The sequence below is a fragment of the Cyprinus carpio genome, chromosome A4 (genome assembly GCF_018340385.1).
Source record: "Cyprinus carpio isolate SPL01 chromosome A4, ASM1834038v1, whole genome shotgun sequence".
Taxonomy (NCBI): Eukaryota; Metazoa; Chordata; class Actinopteri; order Cypriniformes; family Cyprinidae; genus Cyprinus; species Cyprinus carpio.
Genome location: NC_056575.1, coordinates 63,442 through 87,451, shown reverse-complemented (window position 1 = coordinate 87,451; position 24,010 = coordinate 63,442). Strand labels below are relative to the sequence as shown.

Genomic DNA, 24,010 nt, shown 5'->3' with positions numbered 1-24,010 from the left:
AAGACTTACGGCGATATTCCTGGTGGAAAAGAACTACATTACCCATGATGCATCAGAGAGAGAGAATACTTCCGCCTGCTGGACACACACATAAAACGCATCTACGGCAGCATCGTTTATTATTTGAAATATTCAGTTTCTATTCAGCAAGGATGTGTTAAACTGATAAAAAGTCATAATAAAAACATATTGTTACGAAATATTTCTATTTTGAATAAATGCTGTTCTTTTTAACTTTTTATGCTTTAAAGAATCCTGAAATAAAAGTAGCACAGGTTCCCAAAAAATATTAAGCACCAAAACAGTTTCTAACATTGTTAATAAAATCAGCATTATAGGATGATTTCTGAAGGATCACGTGGCATTGGAGTAATGATGCTGATGAAAATCCAGCTTTGCATCACAGGAATACATTATATTGTAAAGAATATTAAAATAGAAAACCATTATTTTAAATTGCAATAATATTTCGCAATATTACTTGTTTTTTTCCTGTATTTTTGATCAAATAAATGCACCCTTGATGAGCAGAAAATATTTTTGAAAAAAAAAATTACAAATCTTACTTATCTAAAACTTTTAAACAGCAGTGTGTGTGTGTGTGTGTGTGTGTGTGTGTGTGTGTGTGTGTGCGTGTGTGTGTGTGTGTGTGAGTGTGTGTGTGTGTGTGTGTGTGCGAGTGTGTGAGCGAGTGTGTGAGTGTGTGTGTGTGTGAGTGTGTGTGTGTGTGTGTGAGTTAGTGTGTGTGTGTGTGTGTGTGTGTGTGTGTGTGTGTGTGTGTGTGTGTGTGTGTGTGTGTGAGTGTGTGTGTGTGAATATGTGAGCGTGTGTGTGTGTGTGTGTGTGTGTGCGAGTGTGTGAGTGAATTTATGTCAACGATAGTGTGTGTTTGTGTGTGTTTGTTTTTTTGTGTGAGTTTTTGTGGACAGTGGGGATAAACTGAAATAATTATAATAAGAAATGTTGTGTGTGTGTGTGAAATTAATTTGTGTGTGTGTTGTGAGTGAACATGTGAGTGTGTGTGTGTGTGTGTGTGTGTGTGTGTGAGTGAGTGTGTGTGTTTGTGTGTGTGTGTGAGTGTGTGTGTGTGTGTGTGTGTGTGTGAGTGTGTGTGTGTGTGTGTGTGTGTGAGTGTGTGTGTGTGTGTGTGTGTGTGTGCGAGTGTGTGAGTGTATATGTGAGTGAGTGAGTGTGTGTGTGTGTGTGTGTGTGTGTGTGTGTGTGTGTGTGTGTGTGTGTGTGTGTGTGTGTGTGTGTTTTGGATTGCTTTGTTCACTGATTGGTGGGTTTTTCTGTACAGCATCTTAGGAAATGTAGTTTTTCATGACATAATCCGCTATTTTTTCCACTAATTTCCCGGAAGAGAAAGTGATCACGTGATCACCCGTGGTCCAATCACAGCAGGGCCATTTGTAACTTTAATGTGCAAGACTTCCAACTATCTTAGCTTCACAAAAACAATCCGTTATGCTGCTTGATATTGCATTTTTTTTATCATATAATTCATTATGGTAATCATAAACACACTGGTTTGTGGTGCAAATAGTTTTAGTTTACCTAGTTTTAAACAAGAACAGCTTCTGCAAAACAAGGTGGATAGTTAAAGGGTATTTTGTTATAAAGTGTATATTATGATATATGCACACAGCGCCACCTATGGACCCGATTCATGAAGTGTTCCAGATGAAGATCAGCTCTAAACATCTAATCATGTTTTAATAGAGACAGCAGAAGCTGTTCAAGATGTACCACTTGTGTTTTATTTCCATAATCAATAAACAGCTACGGATTAATATCTCCAGAAACGCTCAGCGGTACCCTCCCAGACACCAATCACAAAAATAACGGCTGATCTGTCTCAAGAACGATTATAGCATCAGTCATCTGACTTTATTGTAAAAATATAAAACACTGATCACTGTAGATTTGAGGTCTGTGTAGAGTCGCTGCTTCTGATTGGTTCAGCTCTATTTTCACAGCTTTAGGAAACTCTGAGTCCTTCTGTTCTAAGTCATCGAATGCAGGGAGGAAGGACGGTCTGAGTGAGTCTTTATGGCCCTCGACGGCTGATCCTGGAACAGTCCGGTGATCCGAGGAAGAGTTCACGAGCTCTGAGCCTTTGAGAAGGTTAACCTCACTGTCACGTCTCGTGTTGGACCGAGCATCATCACATGTTTGAGCCTGACGATGGAGAGAATCAAAGATCTGTGCGTGTGTGTGTTTGATTCTAGATCTCCAACAGATTCGCAGCTTCCTGAGATCATAATTCAACACATGCATGTCAGAAAGACGCTCTTAAGGCAAGACACTACAGTGTGTTTTCATGCACTGGTCAGTTTTGTGCTCTAGTTTGCTGCTTCTTTCAGACTAGTGGACTGAAAACATCCAAAATACACATTTAAGTGCTTATTTTATTGCATTTTATCTTTTGATTTCAATTCCAATCCATTTCTTTTTTCTCTTTCATACACCGGTTTTATTTTTATCTATATTCTAAAGGCTTTAACTGGACCACAAAACCAGTCATAAGGGGGTGCAGTTTAATTATTGAGATTTATAGACTTATATAATAAATCATCTTTCCAGTGATATATGGTTTATTAGGATCGGACGATATTTGGTTGAGATACAACTATTTGAAAATCTGGAATCTGAGGGAGCAAAAAAATCTAAATACTGAGAAAATCACCTTTAAAAGTTGTTCAAATTAATTCTTAGCAATGCATATTACTAATCAGAAATTAAGTTTTGATATATTTACGGTAGGAAATTTACTAAATATCTTCATGGAACATGATCTTTACTTAATATCCTAATGATTTTCGGCATAAAAGAGAAATTTATCATTTTGACCATACAATGTATTGTTGGCTATTGCTACAAATATACCTGTGCTACTTATGACTGCTTCTGTGCTCCAGGGACACAGTTCATTCACGCTGAAATCATGGTGAAATGTTTGTAATTCTTAATGTAATCAGTCAGCTGGTGATGTATATTAAGGTTCAGCCTGTTCATCTGTAGTTTCTTGCCTTAATTTGTGTCGTGAGGTCCTGGATGTCTGTGGTTCAGAGAGACTCCCACCAAATCGAGTTCAAATCTGAATGAGAACAAAGCAAAGAAACGAATGACCGCGTGTGGAGTCCTCAGGAGACCTCGATGATTTCCAAGCTGCCGGAGAAGCTGGACTGGCTGCTCCTCGTGCCCATCTCCTCTCGGGATCGGCTGTCCGTCATGCCGTCCATCTGGCAGCTCCTGCGCTTCAGCTGCTTCTCGAAGCTGCTCTCCTCGTGCCAGCTCCTGCGCGAGTCTCCTCCGTCTCCGCTGCGCTGCCGGCCGCGTCTCCTCACCGCCTCCAGACCCGGAGCGCAGCTGCCGCCGCTGAAGATGGCCGAGGTGGAGTAGAAGCGTGCCGACTCTGAGGAGAGGAACCAGCCTCCGGCCACGGGTCCCAGGACGATGTCCGAGTGCCAGCCCTTCAGAGCCCCCGCCGCCGCTTTAGACGGGTGCTGCGAGTGAGACGGGACCCCCGCTGGAGCTCCATCCACGCTGCCGCTGCGCTGGAGCATCTTGTTAGCTTGATCTTCAGCTGGACTTTGCTCTGAAACCTCCTGCACCGGCGAGAACTGGCAGGGTTCACCGACGGGAAACGCTCGCAGAGGCGCTCTGGACTCGCCGTACGACTTGATGTCCAGGGAGAAGGAGCGTTTGGGCCGGACGTCCTCCTCCGGTTCCTCGCCGAGCTGAAGGCCGCAGAGCGCACGGGCCAGAAGATGCTCCTCGGGGACGCCGGCCAGAACGCAGGGCATCGTCAGCGGCTCCGGCTTCTGCTCGTCTGACGGCGCTCGCGGTTTGAGCGGCGCCTCGCTCGCGCTCTTCAACTTCTTCTCGAAGTCCAGCAGCTGACCTAAGAAGTTGAAGTTGGGCGAGATGGTCGGCCGTTTCTCCTTCACGAACCTGCAAACGGACACGCATGTGGTGAGGTCACAGTAACAGCTTTGAGATTGATCTGTCATAGCGACTTTTTACCTCACAATTATTTGCAAGACATAAACTATGAGAAAAAAATTATGAGAAAAAAAGTAAGAATTGCAAGAAAAAAAAGGTCAGAATTGCAAGAAAAGAAAAGGTCAGAATTGCAAGAAAAGAAAAGGTCAGAATTGCAAGAAAAAAAAGGTCAGAATTGCAAGAAAAAAAAGGTCAGAATTGCAAGAAAAAAAGGTCAGAATTGCAAGAAAAAAAAAGGTCAGAATTGCTAGAAAAAAGTCAGAATTGCTAGAAAAAAGTCAGAATTGCAAGAAAAAAAAGGTCAGAATTGCAAGAAAAAAAAAGGTCAGAATTGCAAGAAAAAAAAGGTCAGAATTGCAAGAAAAAAAAGGTCAGAATTGCAAGAAAAAAAGGTCAGAATTGCAAGAAAAAAAGTCAGAATTGCTAGAAAAAAGTCAGAATTGCTAGAAAAAAAAAAAAGTCCAGAATTGCAAAAAAAAAAAAAGGTCAGAATTGCGAAGAATTCAAAAAGGTCAGAATTGCAAGAAAAAAAAACCTTCAGAATTGCAAGTAAAAAAAAAAGGTCAGAATTGCAAGAAATTAAAAAAAGTCAGAATTGCAAGAAAAAAGATCAGAATTGCTAGAAAAAAGTCAGAATTGCTAGAAAAAATGTCAGAATTGCAAGAAAAAAAAGGTCAGACAATTTCACATGCAAGAAAAGAAAAGGTCAGAATTGCAAGAAAAAAAGGTCAGAATTGCAGAAAAAAAAGGTCAGAATTGCTAGAAAAAAAGTCAGAATACATTTGCTAGCAAAAAAAAGTCAGAATTGCAAGAAAAAAAAGGTCAGAATTGCAAAGTCATTTTCCTAAAAAAAAGGTCAGAATTGCAAGAAAAAAAAAGTCCGAATTGCAAGCGAAAAAAAAGGTCAGAATTGCACTGAAAAAAAGGTCAGATTTGCAAGAAAAAAATCAGATTAATTGCTAGAAAAAAAGTCAGTAATTGCTAGAAAAAAAGTCAGAATTGCAAGACTCAAAAAAAGGTCAGAATTTGCAAGAAAAAAAGGTCGACTCAAATTGCAAGAAAAAAAAAGTCAGAATTGCAAGCTGTGCGTGCAAAAAGTCAGAATTGCAAGAAAAAAAGGTCAGAATTGCAAGGAAAAAAAGGTCAGAATTGCAAGAGAAAAAAAGGTCAGAATTGCAAGATATGAATTTGCAATCACGAGAAAAAAATTCAGAATTGTAAGATATAATCTGGATAAAATATAAAACAAGGTAATTGCGACTTTTTATCTTGCAATTCAGTGGCGGGAACGGGCTTCCATAGTGAGCCACTCCAGGCAAAATAGAACCTTTTATTAAGCTACAAGTAATTTCTGTATTTCTTTTCATATAAGGATGATTTAACCTTTAAATCAAGAAATTAAATTCAGCTCAATATGTACTACGAGATTCATCCTTTAATTAACGCAGATCAGAGAACCTGCTGTGGTACCTGTACGCTTCATCTAAAGACATGTCCATCCTCTTCATGATGTAAGCGATGGCGATGGTGGCCGAGCGAGAGATTCCCGCCAGACAGTGGACCAGGACGCTGGCGTTACTGGCCTTGGCTTTCTCTGACAGGAAACACACAAAAACACTTCCTGTCAGCTGACCTCACACCATCATTATTACTTCTACAGTCACACGATCATGTCTGACCTATAATATCTGTGAAAATTATGTGCGTCTTGGTCATTGCATGTATTTTCATTCTGGATTGGAAAAATAAAAAACTCAGGAGACGCATAGACAGATGATGGTGTCTGACCTATGAACTCCACGGATCGGTCCAGCCAGGGCAGGATCTTCTCGCAGAAGCTGTCGTTGACCGGCACGCGCAGGAAATGCGAGTCGGGGATGAAGTCTGGTTTGGGGCAGGTGTTGCTGGCGTTGAGCACGTAAGCGATGTCGTTCTGCTGCATGAGCTCCTGCGGGAACACAGACATCAGCACGAGGTCATGTGACGCGCTCGTAACTCGTGTCTGTCGTGAACGTCACCTGGTTGAGCACGTCTCTCTGGCAGCCCAGGTACAGGTGCGGCAGGATCCGCGTCGGCCCGCTGCTGCTCACAGGGAGACAGGGCTGAGAGATGCAGGATGGCACCAGCGGGGACTTGCCTTCACACAGACCCGGGAACAGCTGCGAGAACGCCACAAAACCACCTGCGGACCAGGACAGGACACAGACCGGTGTTTTATGAGGACGGATGGAGATGAAGACATGACCTTAGATTCATGTCCAAAGCAAATGATGTCTTTAAGATTGCATCCAGGTTTGTGTCACCTCAGATGAAAGTGAGCACGTCAAAATTAACTTAAAAATTAGAAATGCTGCCTTGGCAACTAAATAAGTTATAGTTGAAGCACTAAAGTTACTAACTGTAAAATAAAAAAATAAAAGGAACAAATGACTAAAACTGAAATTAAATTTAAACAGTCATATTTAAAAATGCTGAAGCACTAAAATTACTAACTGTAAATAAAAAAAATTAAAATTTAAACTATAAAATAAAACTGAACTAAAACTGAAATTAAATTAAACGTAAATAGTCATTTAAAAAAAAAGAAAAAAAAAGATTAAATTAAACGTAAATAGTCATTTATAAAACTACTAAACTGAAAACTGAAATTAAAAAATAAATAGTCAAATTTAAAGCTGAGCACTAAAAATGACTAAAAAATAAAAAATAAAATGTGAACTAAAATAAACTGGAAAACTGAAATTAAATTAAACTTAAATAGTCATACTTTGAAAAGCTGAGGCACTAAAATGACTAAATGTAAAATAAAATTAAACTATAAAAAACTGAAAAAAACAATCAATAGTCATACTTTGAAAACTAAAACAACTAAAAAAAAAAAAACCTACTAACTAAAAACAAAAACTACTTAAACTGAAAAACAGAATTAATGGCAACCTAAATAGTATTTATTTAAAAAATATTTAAAAAGTTGAAGCACTAAAATTATAAACTGGGACTAAATAAAAACTAAAACTAAACTGAAACTGAAATTAAATTTAAATAGTCATATTTTGAAAAGCTGAGGCACTAAAATATTTAACTATAAAATAAAAACAATAAAATAAAACAACGAAAAAAAAACTACTAAAACAAACTAAAACTGAAAAACAAAATAAATGGCAACCTAAAATAGTAATATTTAAAAAGTTGAAGCACTAAATTATTAATTTGGATTAAATAAAAACTAAATATGAACTAAAACAAACCCTAACTAAAATCGAAATAACAATAAAAATAATTCACGGAAATTTAAATGCAATTAAAATAAAAACTGAACATATAAGAGTAAAAACTAAATATTAATAAAAACTTAAAAGATGTCAAACATTATGAATATGAATAAACATATGAATAGCGTCTCATTCGTCTCACATTAATCAAGTCAACGAGTTATTAAATTTACACACACAGGTTATTATCTGATTATCAGCGTCTCACCCATGACATCATCACCTGACAGCTAACCTGACCGGGTCAACACAAGGAAAACCAGAGACACCTTACAGTAACATGCAAAAGAGGAACAAACACACCAAACAAAAGTCCAGTGAGCTTCAGTTCCTCTCCATCTCTGGATTCACTTCCTGTGTGAATCAGCGGTGATTTCATCGGTGAGTGACATACACACACACACACACACACACGCAAGTGTGCGGTTATGTAATGATGAGGTCATACTAAAGCTGGACTGAGTGTTTGTACCTCAAAATCATTTGAATCAGTGAGTTGTTCACTGGAGACTTACTCTGACCCGATCATCTGAATCAGTGAGTTGTTCACTGGAGACTCGCTCTGACCGAATCGATCACCTGAATCAATGAGTTGTTCACCGGAGACTCACTCTTACTGAATCGATCATCTGAATCAGTGAGTTGTTCACTGGAGACTTGATCTGACTGGTTGTTTTTAATAAGTGAGTTGTTCACTAGAGAATCGCTCAGACTGAATCGATCATTTGAATCAGTGAGTTGTTCACTGGGGACTCGCTCTGACTGTCGAATTTGAATCAGTGAGTTGTTCACTAGAGATTTGCTCTGACTGATTCGATCACCTGAATCAGTTGAATCTGTTCACTGGAGACTCGCTCTGACTGGATCATTTGAATCAGTGAGTTGTTCACTAGAGACTCGCTCTGACTGAATCGATCATTTGAATCAGTGAGTTGTTCACTGGAGACTTGATCTGACTGGATCATTTGAATCAGTGAGTTGTTCACTAGAGAATCGCTCAGACTGAATCGATCATTTGAATCAGTGAGTTGTTCACTGGGGACTCGCTCTGACTGAATCGATCATTTGAATCAGTGAGTTGTTCACTGGAGACTTGCTCTGACTAGATCATTTGAATCAGTGAGTTGTTCACTAGAGACTCGCTCTGACTGAATCGATCATTCTGAATCAGTGAGTTGTTCACTGGAGACTTGCTCTGACCGGATCATTTGAATCAGTGAGTTGTTCACTAGAGATTTGCTCTGACTGATTCGATCACCTGAATCAGTAATTTCTTCACTGGAGACTCGCTCTGACCGGCCTCAAAGAATCAGTGAGTTGTTCACTAGAGACTTGCTCTGACCGATTCGATCACCTGAATCAGTGAGTTGTTCACTGGAGACTCGCTCTGACCGAATAGATCACCTGAATCAGTGAGTTGTTCACTGGGGACTCTCTCTGACTGAATTGATCATTTGAATCAGTGAGTTGTTCACTGGAGACTTACTCTGACCGGATCATTTGAATCAGTGAGTTGTTCACTGGGGACTCGCTCTGACTGAATCGATCATTTGAATCAGTGAGTTGTTCACTGGAGACTTGCTCTGACTGGATCATTTGAATCAGTGAGTTGTTCACTGGAGATTACTCTGACCGGATCATTTGAATCAGTGAGTTGTTCACTGGAGACTCGCTCTGACTGAATCGATCATTTGAATCAGTGAGTTGTTCACTGGAGACTTGCTCTGACCGGATCATTTGAATCAGTGAGTTGTTCACTGGAGACTTGCTCTTACTGAATCGATCATTTGAATCAGTGAGTTATTCACTGGAGACTTGCTCTGACTGGATCATTTGAATCAGTGAGTTGTTTCACTGGAGACTTGCTCTGACTTGATCATCTGAATCAGTGAGTTGTTCACTGGAGACTAGCTCTGACTGAATCGATCACCTGAATCAGTGAGTTGTTCACTGGAGACTAGCTCTGACCAGATCATTTGAATCAGTGAGTTGTTCACTGGAGACTCGCTCTGACCGAATCGATCACCTGAATCAGTGAGTTGTTCACTGGAGACTCGCTCTGACCGGATCATTTGAATCAGTGAGTTGTTCACTAGAGAATCGCTCTGACTGAATCGATCACCTGAATCAGTGAGTTGTTCACTGGAGACTAGCTCTGACCAGATCATTTGAATCAGTGAGACTCTCTCTGACTGAATTGATCATTTGAATCAGTGAGTTGTTCACTAGAGACTTGCTCTGACCGGATCATTTGATTCAGTGAGTTGTTCACTGGAGACTCGCTCTGACTGAATCGATCATCTGACTCAGTGAGTTGTTCACTGGAGACTAGCTCTGACTGAATTGATCATCTGAATCAGTGAGTTGTTCACTGGAGACTAGCTCTGACCAGATCATTTGAATCAGTGAGACTCTCTCTGACTGAATTGATCATCTGAATCAGTGAGTTGTTCACTGGAGACTAGCTCTGACTGGATCATTTTGAATCAGTGAGTTGTTCACTGGAGACTTGCTCTGACTGAATCGATCATTTGAATCAGTGAGTTATTCACTGGACTTGCTCTGACTTGCTCTGACTGGATCATTTGAATCAGTGAGTTGTTCACTGGAGACTTGCTCTGACTGGATCATTTGAATCAGTGAGTTGTTCACTGGAGACTAGCTCTGACTGAATCGATCATTTGAATCAGTGAGTTGTTCACTGGAGACTTGCTCTGACTGGATCATTTGAATCAGTGAGTTGTTCACTGGAGACTCGCTCTGACCGAATCGATCACCTGAATCAGTAATTTCTTCACTGGAGACTCGCTCTGACCGGATCATTTGAATCAGTGAGTTGTTCACTAGAGATTCGCTCTGACTGAATCGATCATCTGAATCAGTGAGTTGTTCACTAGAGATTCGCTCTGACTGAATCGATCATCTGAATCAGTGAGTTGTTCACTAGAGATTCGCTCTGACTGAATCGATCATCTGACTCAGTGAGTTGTTCACTGGAGACTCGCTCTTACTGAATCGATCATCTGAATCAGTGAGTTGTTCACTGGAGACTCGCTCTGACCGAATCGATCACCTGAATCAGTGAGTGTGCGATCAGTGTTTGTCATGGTGCAGGTGTGTGATATGAACCTGAGAGCAGGTGGACTGATGGGAAACTCTTCTCCAGCTTGGCCAATAGGACGCTGAGGAAGGCCTCTGATGAGAGGGAGGCGGGGTCAGACGAGCTCTGGTCATACACCACGACCTCTTGACCCTGGAGCTCCAGCTGAAACACACACACACACACACAAACACACACATAATGAAATAGTGAGTTCATATCTGCTCCTTATTTCCTGTTTTCTAGTGTTCTGGTTATTAAAATGACATTCTATATTTATAATCATGTTTGTCCAGTTGTGTCAGTGTAGTTTTCTACTTCAGTTAGTAGCTTGCAATGTTGGGGAAAGTTACTTTTAAAAGTAATGCATTACAATCTTGTGTTACTTCATTAAAAGTAACTAATAGCGGAACTTAAATCCTTTTTATGGAACATAATGCATTACGTCACTTTTGTGTTACTTTTTGTCACCTGGGCTGGGCTTGTTTATTTGTTTTTTTAATATAAAAAAACAAAACAAAAGTTGTATTTTTGACAACTGTAAGGGCTCATTCACACCAAAAATGAAAAGAAGTGCCTCTGCACATCACTCCTGATTTCTCTCAGCTGATATAAAGAGCAATAAGCACTGAGAGAGACTGAGCACTCGCACAGATAACTATGGGATGAGGTCACTCGGCAACCTGTTGCTAAGGCGTCTCAATGGCCCTCATGAGAGACGATGGCTTGTTTGTAGAGACCGTTTCTTAGCTCTTGAGATGCCTTTATTTGTTCATTTCGCTTTTTTTGTTTCATTATATGTTTGTTATAAAAATATCATTGATTAACATAAGCTTCAGAATTTCATCATATTATAAATATCAGCATCTGCAGCAAATTGCATATTTTTGCTCATTTTGAGTCTCTTTTTTTCACTATTTCAGAGCCATTAAAGCCTAATGCATCAAATATGCAATCTTTTGTTTTAGATTTTGACATTTACTCATCGGATTCACACTAAATCTGATGTTTAGCAGGATATTCACTCTGCTCTTTTACATGCAGTGAGCGAATAAGATCCAAAACACTGTTTTGTTTTATTTTGAGCATCATACAGCATCCAGTCTGAGTGTAAGAGAGCAGCGTGAACATCCCGCTGAACATCTGCTCGGGTCAGATGAGTAATGTAGCTTCACGCACCTTCCTCTTGGCCGAGTGCTGCAGGAGTTCACTGATCTGGATCTTGTCCTGCTGTAATCTCCTCTTCATCAGTTTGGAGCAGTTGACGTTCACGGCCTCCAGGATGTGACACGCGTTGTACTCCACGAACGGCCGGCTGTCGATCAGCAGCACGCGGTCCAGAGAGCCCTCCAGCAGAGCCACCAGACCCTCGGCCCCGATGGGCCGCGCCGCGCGCTCACACATACCCACAATCCCTCAGTCCGTCTCTGCACTAACAGTCTCTGTGTCTCAGTGACGCTACGCTCAGGAGATCAACGGCCCCATTGTAGCAGCTGATGATGCGTTCGGCAGGCGGCCCAAAAACGTATGAGAAACAGCCAGAGGAAACTCCAGAGGAAAAACACACTTACTCGCAGCCTGTGTGTGTGTGTGTTTGGGGCTCAGTGGCTGATAGGAGTTTCTTTCACACCATCACAGGGGCTCCACAGACAGGCGGCAGCGGCGTGACCTCATGCACCTCCTTACCGCTGCACTCCGTCATCCTGCTGAGACACAAAAACACATCATGAACCCTCAGGGAGAGTTTTGGGGAAAGTTACTTTTAAAAAGAATGCATTACAATATTGCATTACTCTATACTCTAAAAGTACTTAGTTACTTTTTATGGAATGTAATGATTTATGTCACTTTTGTGTTGCTTTTTGTCACCTGGGCTGGGCTTGTTTATTTGTTTTTAATTAAAAAAAACAGTTTTGGAAACTGTACGAGCCCTTTCAAACCAAAAGTGAAATTAATGATCCTCAGGCTGAAGGAAGTGCCTCTGCACATCACTCCCGATTTCTCTCAACATGAGGACAGGAGAGCTGCCAGGCAATAAATAGGAAACAAAGTACTTATTTGAAGAAGTAACTCTTGTAAATTTAAAAGTAATGCGTTACTTTACTAGTTACTTGAAAAAATGTAATCGGATTACGTAACTCACGTTACTTGTAATGCATCACCCCAAACACTGCTCACGTCACACTGCGTCTATAACACACGCAGACTCTCTTAAGTCTAAATTGGGCATTTGACAAATCCAAGAGTAATATGCATATTAATGATGTGAGAGTTTGTGCGTCACAGTGATTTCACCATGAAAACGGCTCATTCAAGCAGCAGCTTTGAGTTCACGTGTCTGTTGGAATGTGAGTGCTAAAAACAAGAGAGGTCTGCTTTAATTATGTCATCTCTTTCATGTGTACAGGATTGCACAGAAACCAGTGAAATTCCCCTGTGTGCCGTAATAACCTGCCAGTCAGTCCCGTATGCCGGGAAAATCCCAACAACAACAACAGCAATGAAATATCTGAGTTACTTGTTTAAATCAGTAACCCAAGTTACTTCGTTTTCCCAGTTATTCACTGACAAGAAAAATCGGGAGATGCAGAGGCACTTCCATCAGCCTGAGGCTTATTATTTTCACTTTTGGTGTGCTTAGAGTTGGCAAAAATATAACTTTGTTTTTTTTTTTTTTATTATTAAAAACAAACAAACAAGCCCAGCCCAGGTGACAAAAAGTACCACAAAAGTAACATAACACATTGCTTTCCATAAAAGTAACTAACGCAATTAGTTACTTTTTAACGGAGTAATGCAATATCGTAATGCATTACTTTTAAAAGTTACTTTCCCCAACACTGGTTATCGCTATTATTTTAGAGTTCGACCGATTTTTAAAACTTTATATATTATTATAACTTTATAGTCATCATTACAGGTCTTGTTGTGAATGGGCCTTAAAACAATAAACTATAACAATAAGTATTTTCGCATTCATACCAGTGGACGATAAGCTCTTTAAAGACGAATGGATTCTAATTGGCTGTCATTGTTGGAAAAAAAAATTGCTCTGAAAGAGACATCAGCAATATTGTTCTTCCGTGTCGTTATCATTGAAGTTGTGGTGTGGACTTCACAAGTCTCTTAGGGTTAAAGTGATTATTAAAAATGTACAGTTATTGTTATGGTCATCGTTGTTGGTGTGAACAACAAGTATTATGTCACGTGTGTCTGGATCAAATCAAAGCTCTGATCCTGACATCAGGAAAAAACAATCTTTCCGTCTGTTTGATTCACAAACTGCAGCACCATGTGTTCTCACATCTATCCTCACTATACTAACATCCTATGAACTATTGGCAGGACTTTATGAAGGCTGCATGAATTCAGAATGTGAACAGAGCCAATCGTGACGTCAGAATCACGGTTTGAAACTGTCACAGAAACATCAGCTGAAAGAGTGAAAGCGAAGTCCAGATGTGAGCGAGACTGAAGCCATGCTGACATGAGAAGATCAGCTTCACACGCGTGTGCGGAGGCGGCAACATGAGATCATGTGACGTCATCATGAACAGGCCTCAGGGAAAAAAAAGCGTTTCCATCCCCCATCAAATATCAAACAAAACCAGAGTTTCTGCATCTTGTGTTTCCCTCTAATAAGATGAAACTAGAGCGACGAGCATTTCCTCATATAAAACACAGATCTGATTTCAGACGTCATGGAGCCGTTTCTCACAACGTTTATTTCTGGATCTGTTTTAGGACCGTTCAGGATTCAGCTTGAATGTTTATTCATGAGCATTCTAGTGTTTTTCTCAGCTTGAACTCTAATTTTAAATTGTTGGCGAACAAATTGGCATCACAGTTTCTTCAAGTCACGTCAATTTTTTCTGACCTTCCCTGCGTGTTTGTGAAGGCCGAGCTGAATTAAAACTGTTTGCTCTGTGTTTTTCTGACCGAAGGTTAATGGCTCAACCTGCCTGGAAGAGATAACAGCCATGGAGGACTTTGACCCGTCGAATGGCCATCAAAACACAAACAGATCAAACGAGGCTGAAATCAAACCACAGACACTTTAAAGGCCCGAGGCGTTGTAAATGAAACACACAAACTGAGATTTACAGTCTCTGAGGTGAATATCAGTCCAAAGTCACGCTGAAACCTCTAAAACGATGTTAAACACGGCTTTTCTAAAATCAAATTTAAGAGTATTTAAGATACTGTATGTTGTGTAGTCAATATACCAATAATAGCCAGTGGGGGGGGGGGGGGGGGGGAGAAGATTTTATGCATAATGAGGGAATTTTAATCATAAAATATTTTGAAATGTCTATGCTTTACTACTTCCAGCAGCTCATTCAAACAGATGATAGATACAAACTAAACTAGCTGAGTAAAGTTAGTGAGAAAACTTTTGACTTTGGCCTGAGAAAGCCTAGCCTGAGAGTTTGAGGCAGTTGTAAAAGCTAAAAGCTGATTAGCATGATGTTAGCATGTCCTGCATTTTGCTAATGTGTTTTTAGCATGATTACCATGTTGCTAGCATTTTGCTAGCATGTTTTATCATGCTGCTAACATGATATTGCACATTGCTATCATAAGATCATATGAAAATCATAAGTCCGATCAGTTGGAAAATAATAATAAGAATAAGCTTTCTCAAGCCAACCTAAATATGCATCTTACAACCATCTACAACAAATTATACTATCAAAACCATAACGATCCTTCGGCATACACTGATTGCGAAGAATTAAGACTTTTGTTTAACTATTTAAGACCAAAACCAAATGGCTACGTTAACACTTTTTGCTCAGATCCAGTTTGTTATATTAAATGTGGCCAATATCAGATTTCCAGTGTGAACAGATCATGGTTTTGAATTGACACGCATGCGCAAAAAAACAATACCAACAGGGTCGCCAGGTTTTCACAACAAAATCCACCCAGTTGCTTCTCTAAACTAGTTCGAAACTAGCCCAGTCGTGTTCCAGGAGGGTATATATTACGTTAGTGGGGTCGCTTTAAACAACGGAGATAAAAACATCTGTGGACTTGGCAACACAGCACGCTGTCATACGGAAGTAAAAACAGAGAATATAAAGTAAGCTATTATGCATTTATTTATAGTGTGAACTGCTGCAGAAGCCATCGAAATTATGCGCAGCCAATATGAAAAATAAAGAAATGGATGTGACAGAAGAGAGCACAGTTACGAGCCCTCATGTTTTGCTTGTATATAAAGTTGTCACTGTAATATGAGTTTTGATAACTTTGTCTTGATAACTTCGGGTATGTAAAATCTTTGAAGTGACTCCCAGTTTATTTGTATAGCGCTTTTAACGATACAAATCGTTGCAAAGCAGCTTTACAGAAAATTAGTTTTATTTTTACAGAAAATAGTTGCAAATTGTAATCCAAGAGATTCCGTGTACTGCTTTTTGGTCCAGTAAGTAATATCCCTGTCTTATCCGAATTCAATAGGAGAAAATTATTGGTCATCCAATCTTTTAAATTTTTAATACACTCTGTTAGCTTAGATAATTTAGAAATTTCATCTAGTCTTGTTGAGATAAATATTTGAGTATCATCAGCATAACAATGTAATGTATATTGAAAATAGCAGAGGACCTAGGACAGATCCTTGTGGCACTCCATACATTACTGGTGATAATTGAGATGACTCCCGGTTTAAATAAACAATCGTCGCATTGCAAAACATCTGACCTGTATCGGATTTAGTACCACATACCTAAGTGGCACAAATCGGAATTGAAAATGTCAGATTCTGTGCTGTTCACACTGTCACGAGAAAAACAGATCGGAGTCACACGTGAGAAAAAAAAATCGGATTTGGGCCACATTTGTCTGCAGTGTGAACACAGAGTTTTTAAAGACCTGTGGAATCCCTGTTTTCAATAAATATTCATTAATTATCAGTCAAGTTGATCAGATTGGTTGTTGTTGTCCTGCACTAGTAGATCCAGCAGGGAACTAAAGTTCATAGTTGTGGCCGGTTGCATAAACAAGCCTTTACTAGTTTGACCAACCAAATGCTAATCAGCCTTAATTTTCAGATTTAAATATAAAATCTACCTTTTTGTAACTGATCTGTCTTGGAAGAAAAAAAAACTTTTAAAGACTAATCTAAGCTGTTAATTCAACCGGCCTTTGGCCTCTATGGGTCGGTTACTAGATAACTGCTGGACTGACCAACACAACTAGCTGCTTTATTGAATGATCCTGATCTAACCGGCTTCTTCTTCTTCTTCTTCAAGTAAGACATTTGTGGAAATGAAACGGTGACGTGAGCACGTTCAGCTTTACGAGGGGAAATTCTCGATTCCCCTAGAACATCACAGATACGAGTTCCTCATCGGAAGATTCGCGACCACAACAAACCGCCGGGAAGCCGAGGCTTATCCTAATGACAGGCCTCCTCCTGCGCGCCTGTGTTTAACGAGGAGACGATAACGAGCTCCGAACGCACCATTACTCTCACTGTCTGTCTGCTGCGAGTCGCGAAGGACCCGCACATCACAACGTCCTCTTTAAACATGGATGTAAGAGTGTGAGAGGTTAATTTTAGGAAGTTCTCCTTCAGTGCCGTCACACCCCTGGATCGATGCCAGGTCGCGATTAGCAAACCAACTTCCTCTTCAGACGCTCACTGGACAACATCATACTGACTGACCCTTCATATGGAGTCACTCCAAACCTTCGGACTCACTTAAACATGATATAAACACACAAACCCAAACCCATCTTTGGCTTTATTTGTACTCTTCTTGTTTTGTAGTCAACAAACATCTGAAGAGCCGATCTGTTGGGAAATGCTGTCTTTAAGGGACCCAGGCATAGACTTCTGTCCTCTGTAGAGGTCATTATAAGTTTTAAGTCAAGATGTCCTGTACAGAGCACATTCAGGGATTTTTAGGGATAGCAGATATTTGGAGGTTTGATCACAAACACACTTCCTCCTTGGTCTTTAAATATCACTGATATTGACAGAATGATCAATTTTAGTACTCTTAGGGAAATATGATAATGTTTTGTAATTATAATTTAAATCTGGCTAATTTTCAAATTGTTTGTCGTATATAAACATCTCAGAAAAATGCTATGGGGTTTCAAATCAGAATATGACTTTTTGTTATGAAACAGGGCATCATTTTCATACATGTCTTCTGTAGAGGACTCCAGGACAAATGGCATGTTAATCAGGCATTTTGGAGAAACAGCAAGAAATTATAGATCAATATTCCTATGAAATATGAGATATCTAATGAAAATGTTGCCAAGTTATTACTCCCATTATCACACTTTTTTTCCATTATGGTTTGCCCCAAGAACACATTAATATGCAAATTAGATTCAATGTAGTCTACAGAATGGGAATACCAATATATGAACATTCTACACACATATTCCATAAAATACAGTAGTATATCAAATCATTCTGTTATATCTTTCCTAACATAGCTGAGAATCATCTTTGTACAAAGTTTGGAAAAACCTAAAACCTGAAACCTAAAAACTATTTGGGGAATGAAAAAATAAAGCATTGTTTTTGCCTGTACATACCTTTTTTATTATTATTATTATTATTTTTAATAACTTAGTCTTGGCATACTCTACTAAGGACATAGAAGAAAATATGAATAAAATATATTTTTTCAAAAATGTTTTTCTCCATTTGTTTCTTATGCTGTAATGACAAAATAATTTTTTTTTTTTTTTTAAAAATCACAAAACCTTTATTCTGGGTTTCAGGAGATTAAATCCATGGGAAAGTCTTTCATTTGTATAGAAATGATATTTTAGTGCAGGTAGTGACCCTTCATAACATGTCATGTTTACTCCGAGTCTGTATTTGTAACATAGAAACAGTCACACAAAAACAACAACAACACCATAAGTGCTTTCTGTTCCTCCACAGGTGATTTTTATGATGCCGCTAGTGAATAAACATGTTGAACTTCCCTTTCAGAAATATCCTGAAATGAGAGACGTGATCATGTGACTTTCACACACTGAAAACAGACACAGTACCATGCTATTACCATGTTTTGTTTTGTTTTTCAGATAGATATGATTTTGAGTGTTATTTTTAGTATCACTGAGATGATATTACACTTTTTGTTCCCTGATAGCACACGTACATCTCGGAGACGTCTATTTGACGTCTGCATTACATCTGCAAGACGTGTTTTTTAGAGTGTTTGCTCATCTGCAATACGTCTCCTTTTAGATGTCAAATAGACGTCTATTAGATGTCTCTAAGATGTTTATGATTTAGAATGTTTGTAAAACTGACATCTGAAAGACGTCTAGACGTCTGTCAGACGTTTGTAGACAGCAGATGCTTTCCAGATCAAGAGATCTTTAACAGACATCTTGCAGACGTATGTGTGCTATCTGAGTTATTATTTTGATTTTATTTGTATACTTTCTGATTTCATATTACGTTTTAGTAAATTTGTTGAGCGTTTCTATCATTTGTATTTATTGTTTTCTTGTTTTTAAAGATATCTATATAGTTTTTATTTTAGTTTTAGTTTCAGTTATTTTAATAAGTTTAATTTTTTTTATATTTTATTTTATTTAGTTAACATTTATTTTATTTTTAAAGTAACAAAAAAGCTAATTTTATGCTTTTAATTTTAGTTAACTATAATAACCCTGATTATTATTATAACAGATTTATATGTATTAATTGACTGATGGCGATATTATGGTAATGTTATCTAAGTGAGAACAGAATATACTATGGTAATACTATAGTACTCTATTAGTAATGGTACAGAAATGTGATAATCATTCTGTACCATAGATTACAGTACCATGGTATCACCACACTATTTTACTGTAAAGTTACATTTGAACAGGACACGAGTGTGTTTTCTGTGTTTTTCTTTACAGATGTCAGTCATATAATGTACAGTATTTAATGACAGCAAAGTAAATATGAAACAAAAACTGAACTGAACGGAGCTTTCGAGAACTTTAAACTCATTTTTACCAGGTTTACTTAGTAAACGAAACTAACAAGAACATCGTGTCTCAACACACACACACACACACACTCCGCGAACTATTTATCATTTAACACATGTCCGAAACTCACCGTGAAAGTTTCAGTCCGTTTCATTTTACAGCAAATCCACAGATAAAGAAGACCGGGTGAGTAGTAACCCCGACTGAGACGCGGATGGGTAGTTAGGCTAGTTAAAGCTGGTCAGTTCGCCGCTGGTGAAGTTAGAGTGAGTTCGTGAGCTCATCTGGTAAAAATAACATCATGGCGTCATTGAAACTCACACCGGCCTCAAACTCAGACTCAGGCTAAAAACCGGAGAATAAAGATCCGCGGATCCGCTGACGCCCGCTAATGAGCGCAGAATCCGCTCTTCACGCCGACTCTGAGCGTGTAAATGAGTGTAAAACAGTGTAAAAGTGTTTATGAGGCGGAGCTTCAGTCGCGATCCGGCTCTCATTACACAGTCAGCAGCAGAGCTCCATTTATTTCACACATACACGCTTTATTACTGCTGGACATTCACCCAGACAGCACAGGCACGTCTGCAAGAGGTCTGTTAAAGATCTGGAAAGCATCTGCTGTGTACAAACATCTGACAGACGTCTTTAAGATGTAATCTTTCATGCATTCTAAATCTTAAAGACATCTTTTAAACGTATATTTGACATCTGATAGGAGACGTCCTCTAGACATACTACACTCTAAAAAACACGTCTTGCAGATGTAATGCAGACGTCAAATAGACGTCTCCGTGATGTATGTGTGCTGTCATGGAATATACTTTAACTTTTTTTTAAAAAAAATCAACTATCTTCATATGAGGATGTCATCCCTGACCCAGATAGCACACGTACGTCTGCAAGAGGTCTGTTAAAGATCGCTTCATCTGGAAAGCATCTGCTGTCTACAAATGTCTGACAGACATCTTTCAGATGTCAGTTTTACATACATTCTAAATCATAAACATCTTAAAGACATCTAATAGACATCTAAAAAGAAAAGTCCTATAGACATATTTCAGATGTGCAAACACTATAAAAAATATGTCTTGCAGATGTAATGCAGATGTCAAATAGACGTCTCTGTGATGTACGTGTGCTATCAGGGGACAGCACATGTAGCTACATCACGGAGACGTCTGTTTGACGTCTGCATTACATCTGCAAGACATATTTTTTAGAGTGTTTGCTCATTTGCAATCCGTCTATCCGTCCGAGTTTGTTTCCTATCAGATGTCAAATAGACGTTTAGAAGATGTCTTTAAGATGTTTATGATTTAGATAGAATGCATGTAAATTTGACATCTTACAGACGTCTATCAGGTGTTTGTGCACAGCAGATGCTTTCCAGATCTTTAACAGACCTCTTGCAGAGGTATGTGTGCTATATGGGATAGATTACTTACAAATTGTAATCCGTTACTGATTACAAATTACATGAGAAAAATTATCCATTATGACATTGTGGGGACATTTTTTGGTACATTTTTTGGACATTTGAGGAAACAAGCTTATAAATCATACAGAATGAAGTTTTTGGAAAATCTAAAAATGCAGAATGTTTTGTGTGAGGAGTAGGCAGAGCTGGGTGGAGACCGAATACATGTAATCTGGATTACGTAATCAGATTCCAAAAATCGGATTACTTTTACTTTCGATTGCTTTAGTCTTCCAAACACACGAAAATGCACAAATTTACATAATTTCTTATTTACTTGTAACGCAGGCATTCCCAAACTTTTGTGTCATCTGAACTTCACTTAACGTATTTACTTGCATGGCGTAATGTAACATTTAATGCACATCATGTTGTTAATTATTTTTTTAATTTATTTGCTTGATTTGAATTTTGTTACATTTAATGCACATCATGTTGTTAATTACAATCAAAGGAACAGATTTACAATCAAAGGAACAGATTTTCCTACAATTTTTGTCGTGCGATTTGGAATCAGTAACGGACTACAATTTGCTCTCGGGGTATATTTTTTGTGAGTTATTATATTGGTGTTGTGTACATATATATATATAGATATGTGATGAGTGTGAGTGTAAACCCATGATCTTTCTAGAATGATTAATTTTGGCCATCGGGAGGAAACTACAAGTCCCAGCATGCAGCGCGGTGGGCGTCACCCGCGCCAGAACCGGAAAAGCTCTGATAGCATTCGGCTGAAAACACAGGCAGCTCCACTGGAAGATTGATCAAAAATCATCTCAGTCGGACTCTCTGATCGATTACAGGTGAATGATCGAGGATCAGCACTCGACTGCAGACTCGCGTCGATCGGAAAACACGCGATGGATGACAGTAAAGTGCGTCATATGAACATTTATGAACATCATCAGCATCTAAAGCAGCGATTAATACATATGTGCAATGATATTCTGCGAAATACCTCGGAGTAGCCTTTTAATATCACTGAATCGTGGTATGCATGAAAATACCACGCCACCTCCAAAGCACTAATGCAATTTTTAATTAAACATTTATTTATATGCAATAAAGATTCTCTCAAAAGCAGCTTTACAGTAATAAAAGTTAATGAATCAGTACAATGAGTCAATTATAATACAAACTCAATTTCAACATTGAACCAGCTCTAAAAAAAAAGACTATAATGTCAAAATAAATTATCAATAAATTATGAAACTAATTATTTTTTTAACAGAGTGCGTCAATTTAAATACAATTCAGATCAATGCAAGTGTCAGCATTGTAAAATTAATCAATTATGAAGCATAAATTCAATTTATTTCAATAGGCAGCTATACAGACGTCCACCTGTGATTTTGATTGTTTACAGCAATTGTTTATTAATGTGTCATGATCATCACATGACCGTAAAGTCTCTTCTAAACTCTAGATGGTTGCTGGAAAAGTGAAGAAACCCGGCAAGCGCGGCCGCAAACCTGCCAAGATCGACCTGAAGGCCAAGCTGGAGAGAAGCCGGCAGAGCGCCAGAGAGTGTCGCGCCAGGAAGAAGCTGCGCTACCAGTATCTGGAGGAGCTGGTGTCCAGTAAGGAGAGGGCCATCTGTGCGCTGCGCGAGGAGCTGGATATGGTAAACACACACACGCTCGATCTGTCGCTCGCCTGCGTCTGCTCAGCCGCGCTGATGCTCTTCATGTGTCCGCAGTACAAGCAGTGGTGTCTGGCCATGGACCAGGGGAAGATCCCGTCCGAGATCAAAGCCCTCCTGACCGGAGACGAGCAGAAAGCGCCGCAGAGCTCCAGCAACAAGGTCCCCAAGAACGGCAAGTTCGGCTCCAGCGGAAACAGCCAGAGCAAGACGTGTTAGAATCTGAACAGTGTTGATCCTGTATGTTCACTCACAGTGTTTATCTGTCGTTTCATTCACATTAATGTGGCAGTTCAGACAGAGAGGTATGCCTCATGCGGACGTGATTCACGTTCAGGTTGTTGTGTGATTCGTAAACATTTCCTCTTCCTTCATATATTTATTCTGGAACCGTTCTGGTACCAAATCACTTGTGATGAGAGGAAGGATTCCCGCGTTCCTGAGTTCAATCTGTGGAACCCTGGATAAAAAAAACTACTTTTTATTTCATGATTCAGCCTTTTGTCCTCACAATTTTACATTTACATTTAGCAGACGCTTTTATCCAAAGTGACTTACATTGCATTCAGGCTAACATTTTTAAAAAAAAATTTGTATTCAGGCTAACTTTTTTTTTTTGCATTCAGGCTAACTTTTTGTTTTGCATTCAGGCTAACTTTTTTTTTTGCATTCAGGCTAAGCTTTTTTTTTGCATTCAGGCTAACTTTTTTTTTTCATTCAGGCTAAGCTTTTTTTTTGTTTTTTTTTTGCATTCAGGCTTTTTTTTTTCAGGCTAACTTTTTTTTTGCGTTCAGGCTAACTTTTTTTTTTCTGCAATCTGGCCAACTTTTTTTTTTTCATTCAGGCTAAGCTTTTTTTTTGCATTCAGGCTAACTTTTTGTTTTGCATTCAGGCTAACTTTTTTTTTTGCGTTCAGGCTAACTTTTTTTTTGCATTCAGGCTAAGCTTTTTTTTGCATTCAGGCTAACTTTTTTTTTTGCGTTCAGGCTAACTTTTTTTTTGCATTCAGGCTAACTTTTTTTTTTGCGTTCAGGCTAACTTTTTTTTTGCATTCAGGCTAACTTTTTTTTTGCATTCAGGCTAACATTTTTTTTTTTTGCATTCAGGCTAACATTTTTTTTTTTTTGCATTCAGGCTAACTTTTTTTTTTTTTTTTTTACCTAACGTGTTTCCCTGGGAATCGAACCCACAACCTTTGCGCTGCTAACGCAATGCTCTAATTTTGCGCTGCTAACGCAGGAACTCTAATTTTACTTTAATTTTAATTGTTTACATGTCACAATTCACTTCTTTTTTCTGTAATTTTGAGGGAATTGTGAGATATAAACAAAGAATTAAGAGATTTTAAATCAAAATAATGCAGTTCCTAAATTTATAACTACTTGCAATTCTGAGAAGAAAAGTCAAAATCGTGAGATATTAACTTTAAAATAAACCTTTTTTTATTTTTTGGTTGAAACAGAATTGCGATATGTAAACTCCGGAGAAAAAAGTCTGAATTCTAAGTTTATATCTGGCGGTTCCCAGTT

General features: G+C 38.8%; 2 protein-coding genes across 4 annotated transcripts; one reads left to right on the top strand and one right to left on the bottom strand.

Moving 5' to 3' along the window:
• Nucleotides 1-2,816: 2,816 nt before the first annotated feature.
• Nucleotides 2,817-19,868, bottom strand: LOC109081435 (dual specificity protein phosphatase 16). 2 transcript variants are annotated; one of them, XM_042736975.1, is made up of 7 exons: nucleotides 19,490-19,868; nucleotides 11,560-12,086; nucleotides 10,410-10,545; nucleotides 6,027-6,190; nucleotides 5,797-5,956; nucleotides 5,479-5,602; nucleotides 2,817-3,957 (listed from the first exon to the last, which is right to left on the bottom strand). In XM_042736975.1, the coding sequence occupies exons 2-7, from the start codon at nucleotides 11,782-11,784 to the stop codon at nucleotides 3,147-3,149; spliced, it is 1,620 nt and encodes a 539-aa protein (XP_042592909.1). In that variant the 5' UTR covers nucleotides 11,785-12,086; nucleotides 19,490-19,868; the 3' UTR covers nucleotides 2,817-3,146. The 2 variants fall into 2 exon arrangements, with proteins under 2 accessions (XP_042592909.1, XP_042592918.1); XM_042736984.1 differs by having other exon boundaries at nucleotides 11,560-12,083.
• Nucleotides 19,869-21,527: 1,659 nt separating this feature from the next.
• On the top strand, nucleotides 21,528-23,058 carry LOC109074331 (cAMP responsive element binding protein-like 2). 2 transcript variants are annotated; one of them, XM_019090383.2, is made up of 3 exons: nucleotides 21,528-21,714; nucleotides 22,266-22,463; nucleotides 22,539-23,058. In XM_019090383.2, the coding sequence occupies exons 1-3, from the start codon at nucleotides 21,700-21,702 to the stop codon at nucleotides 22,698-22,700; spliced, it is 375 nt and encodes a 124-aa protein (XP_018945928.1). In that variant the 5' UTR covers nucleotides 21,528-21,699; the 3' UTR covers nucleotides 22,701-23,058. The 2 variants fall into 2 exon arrangements, with proteins under 2 accessions (XP_018945928.1, XP_018945929.1); XM_019090384.2 differs by having other exon boundaries at nucleotides 21,529-21,642.
• The last annotated feature ends 952 nt before the right edge of the window (nucleotides 23,059-24,010 follow it).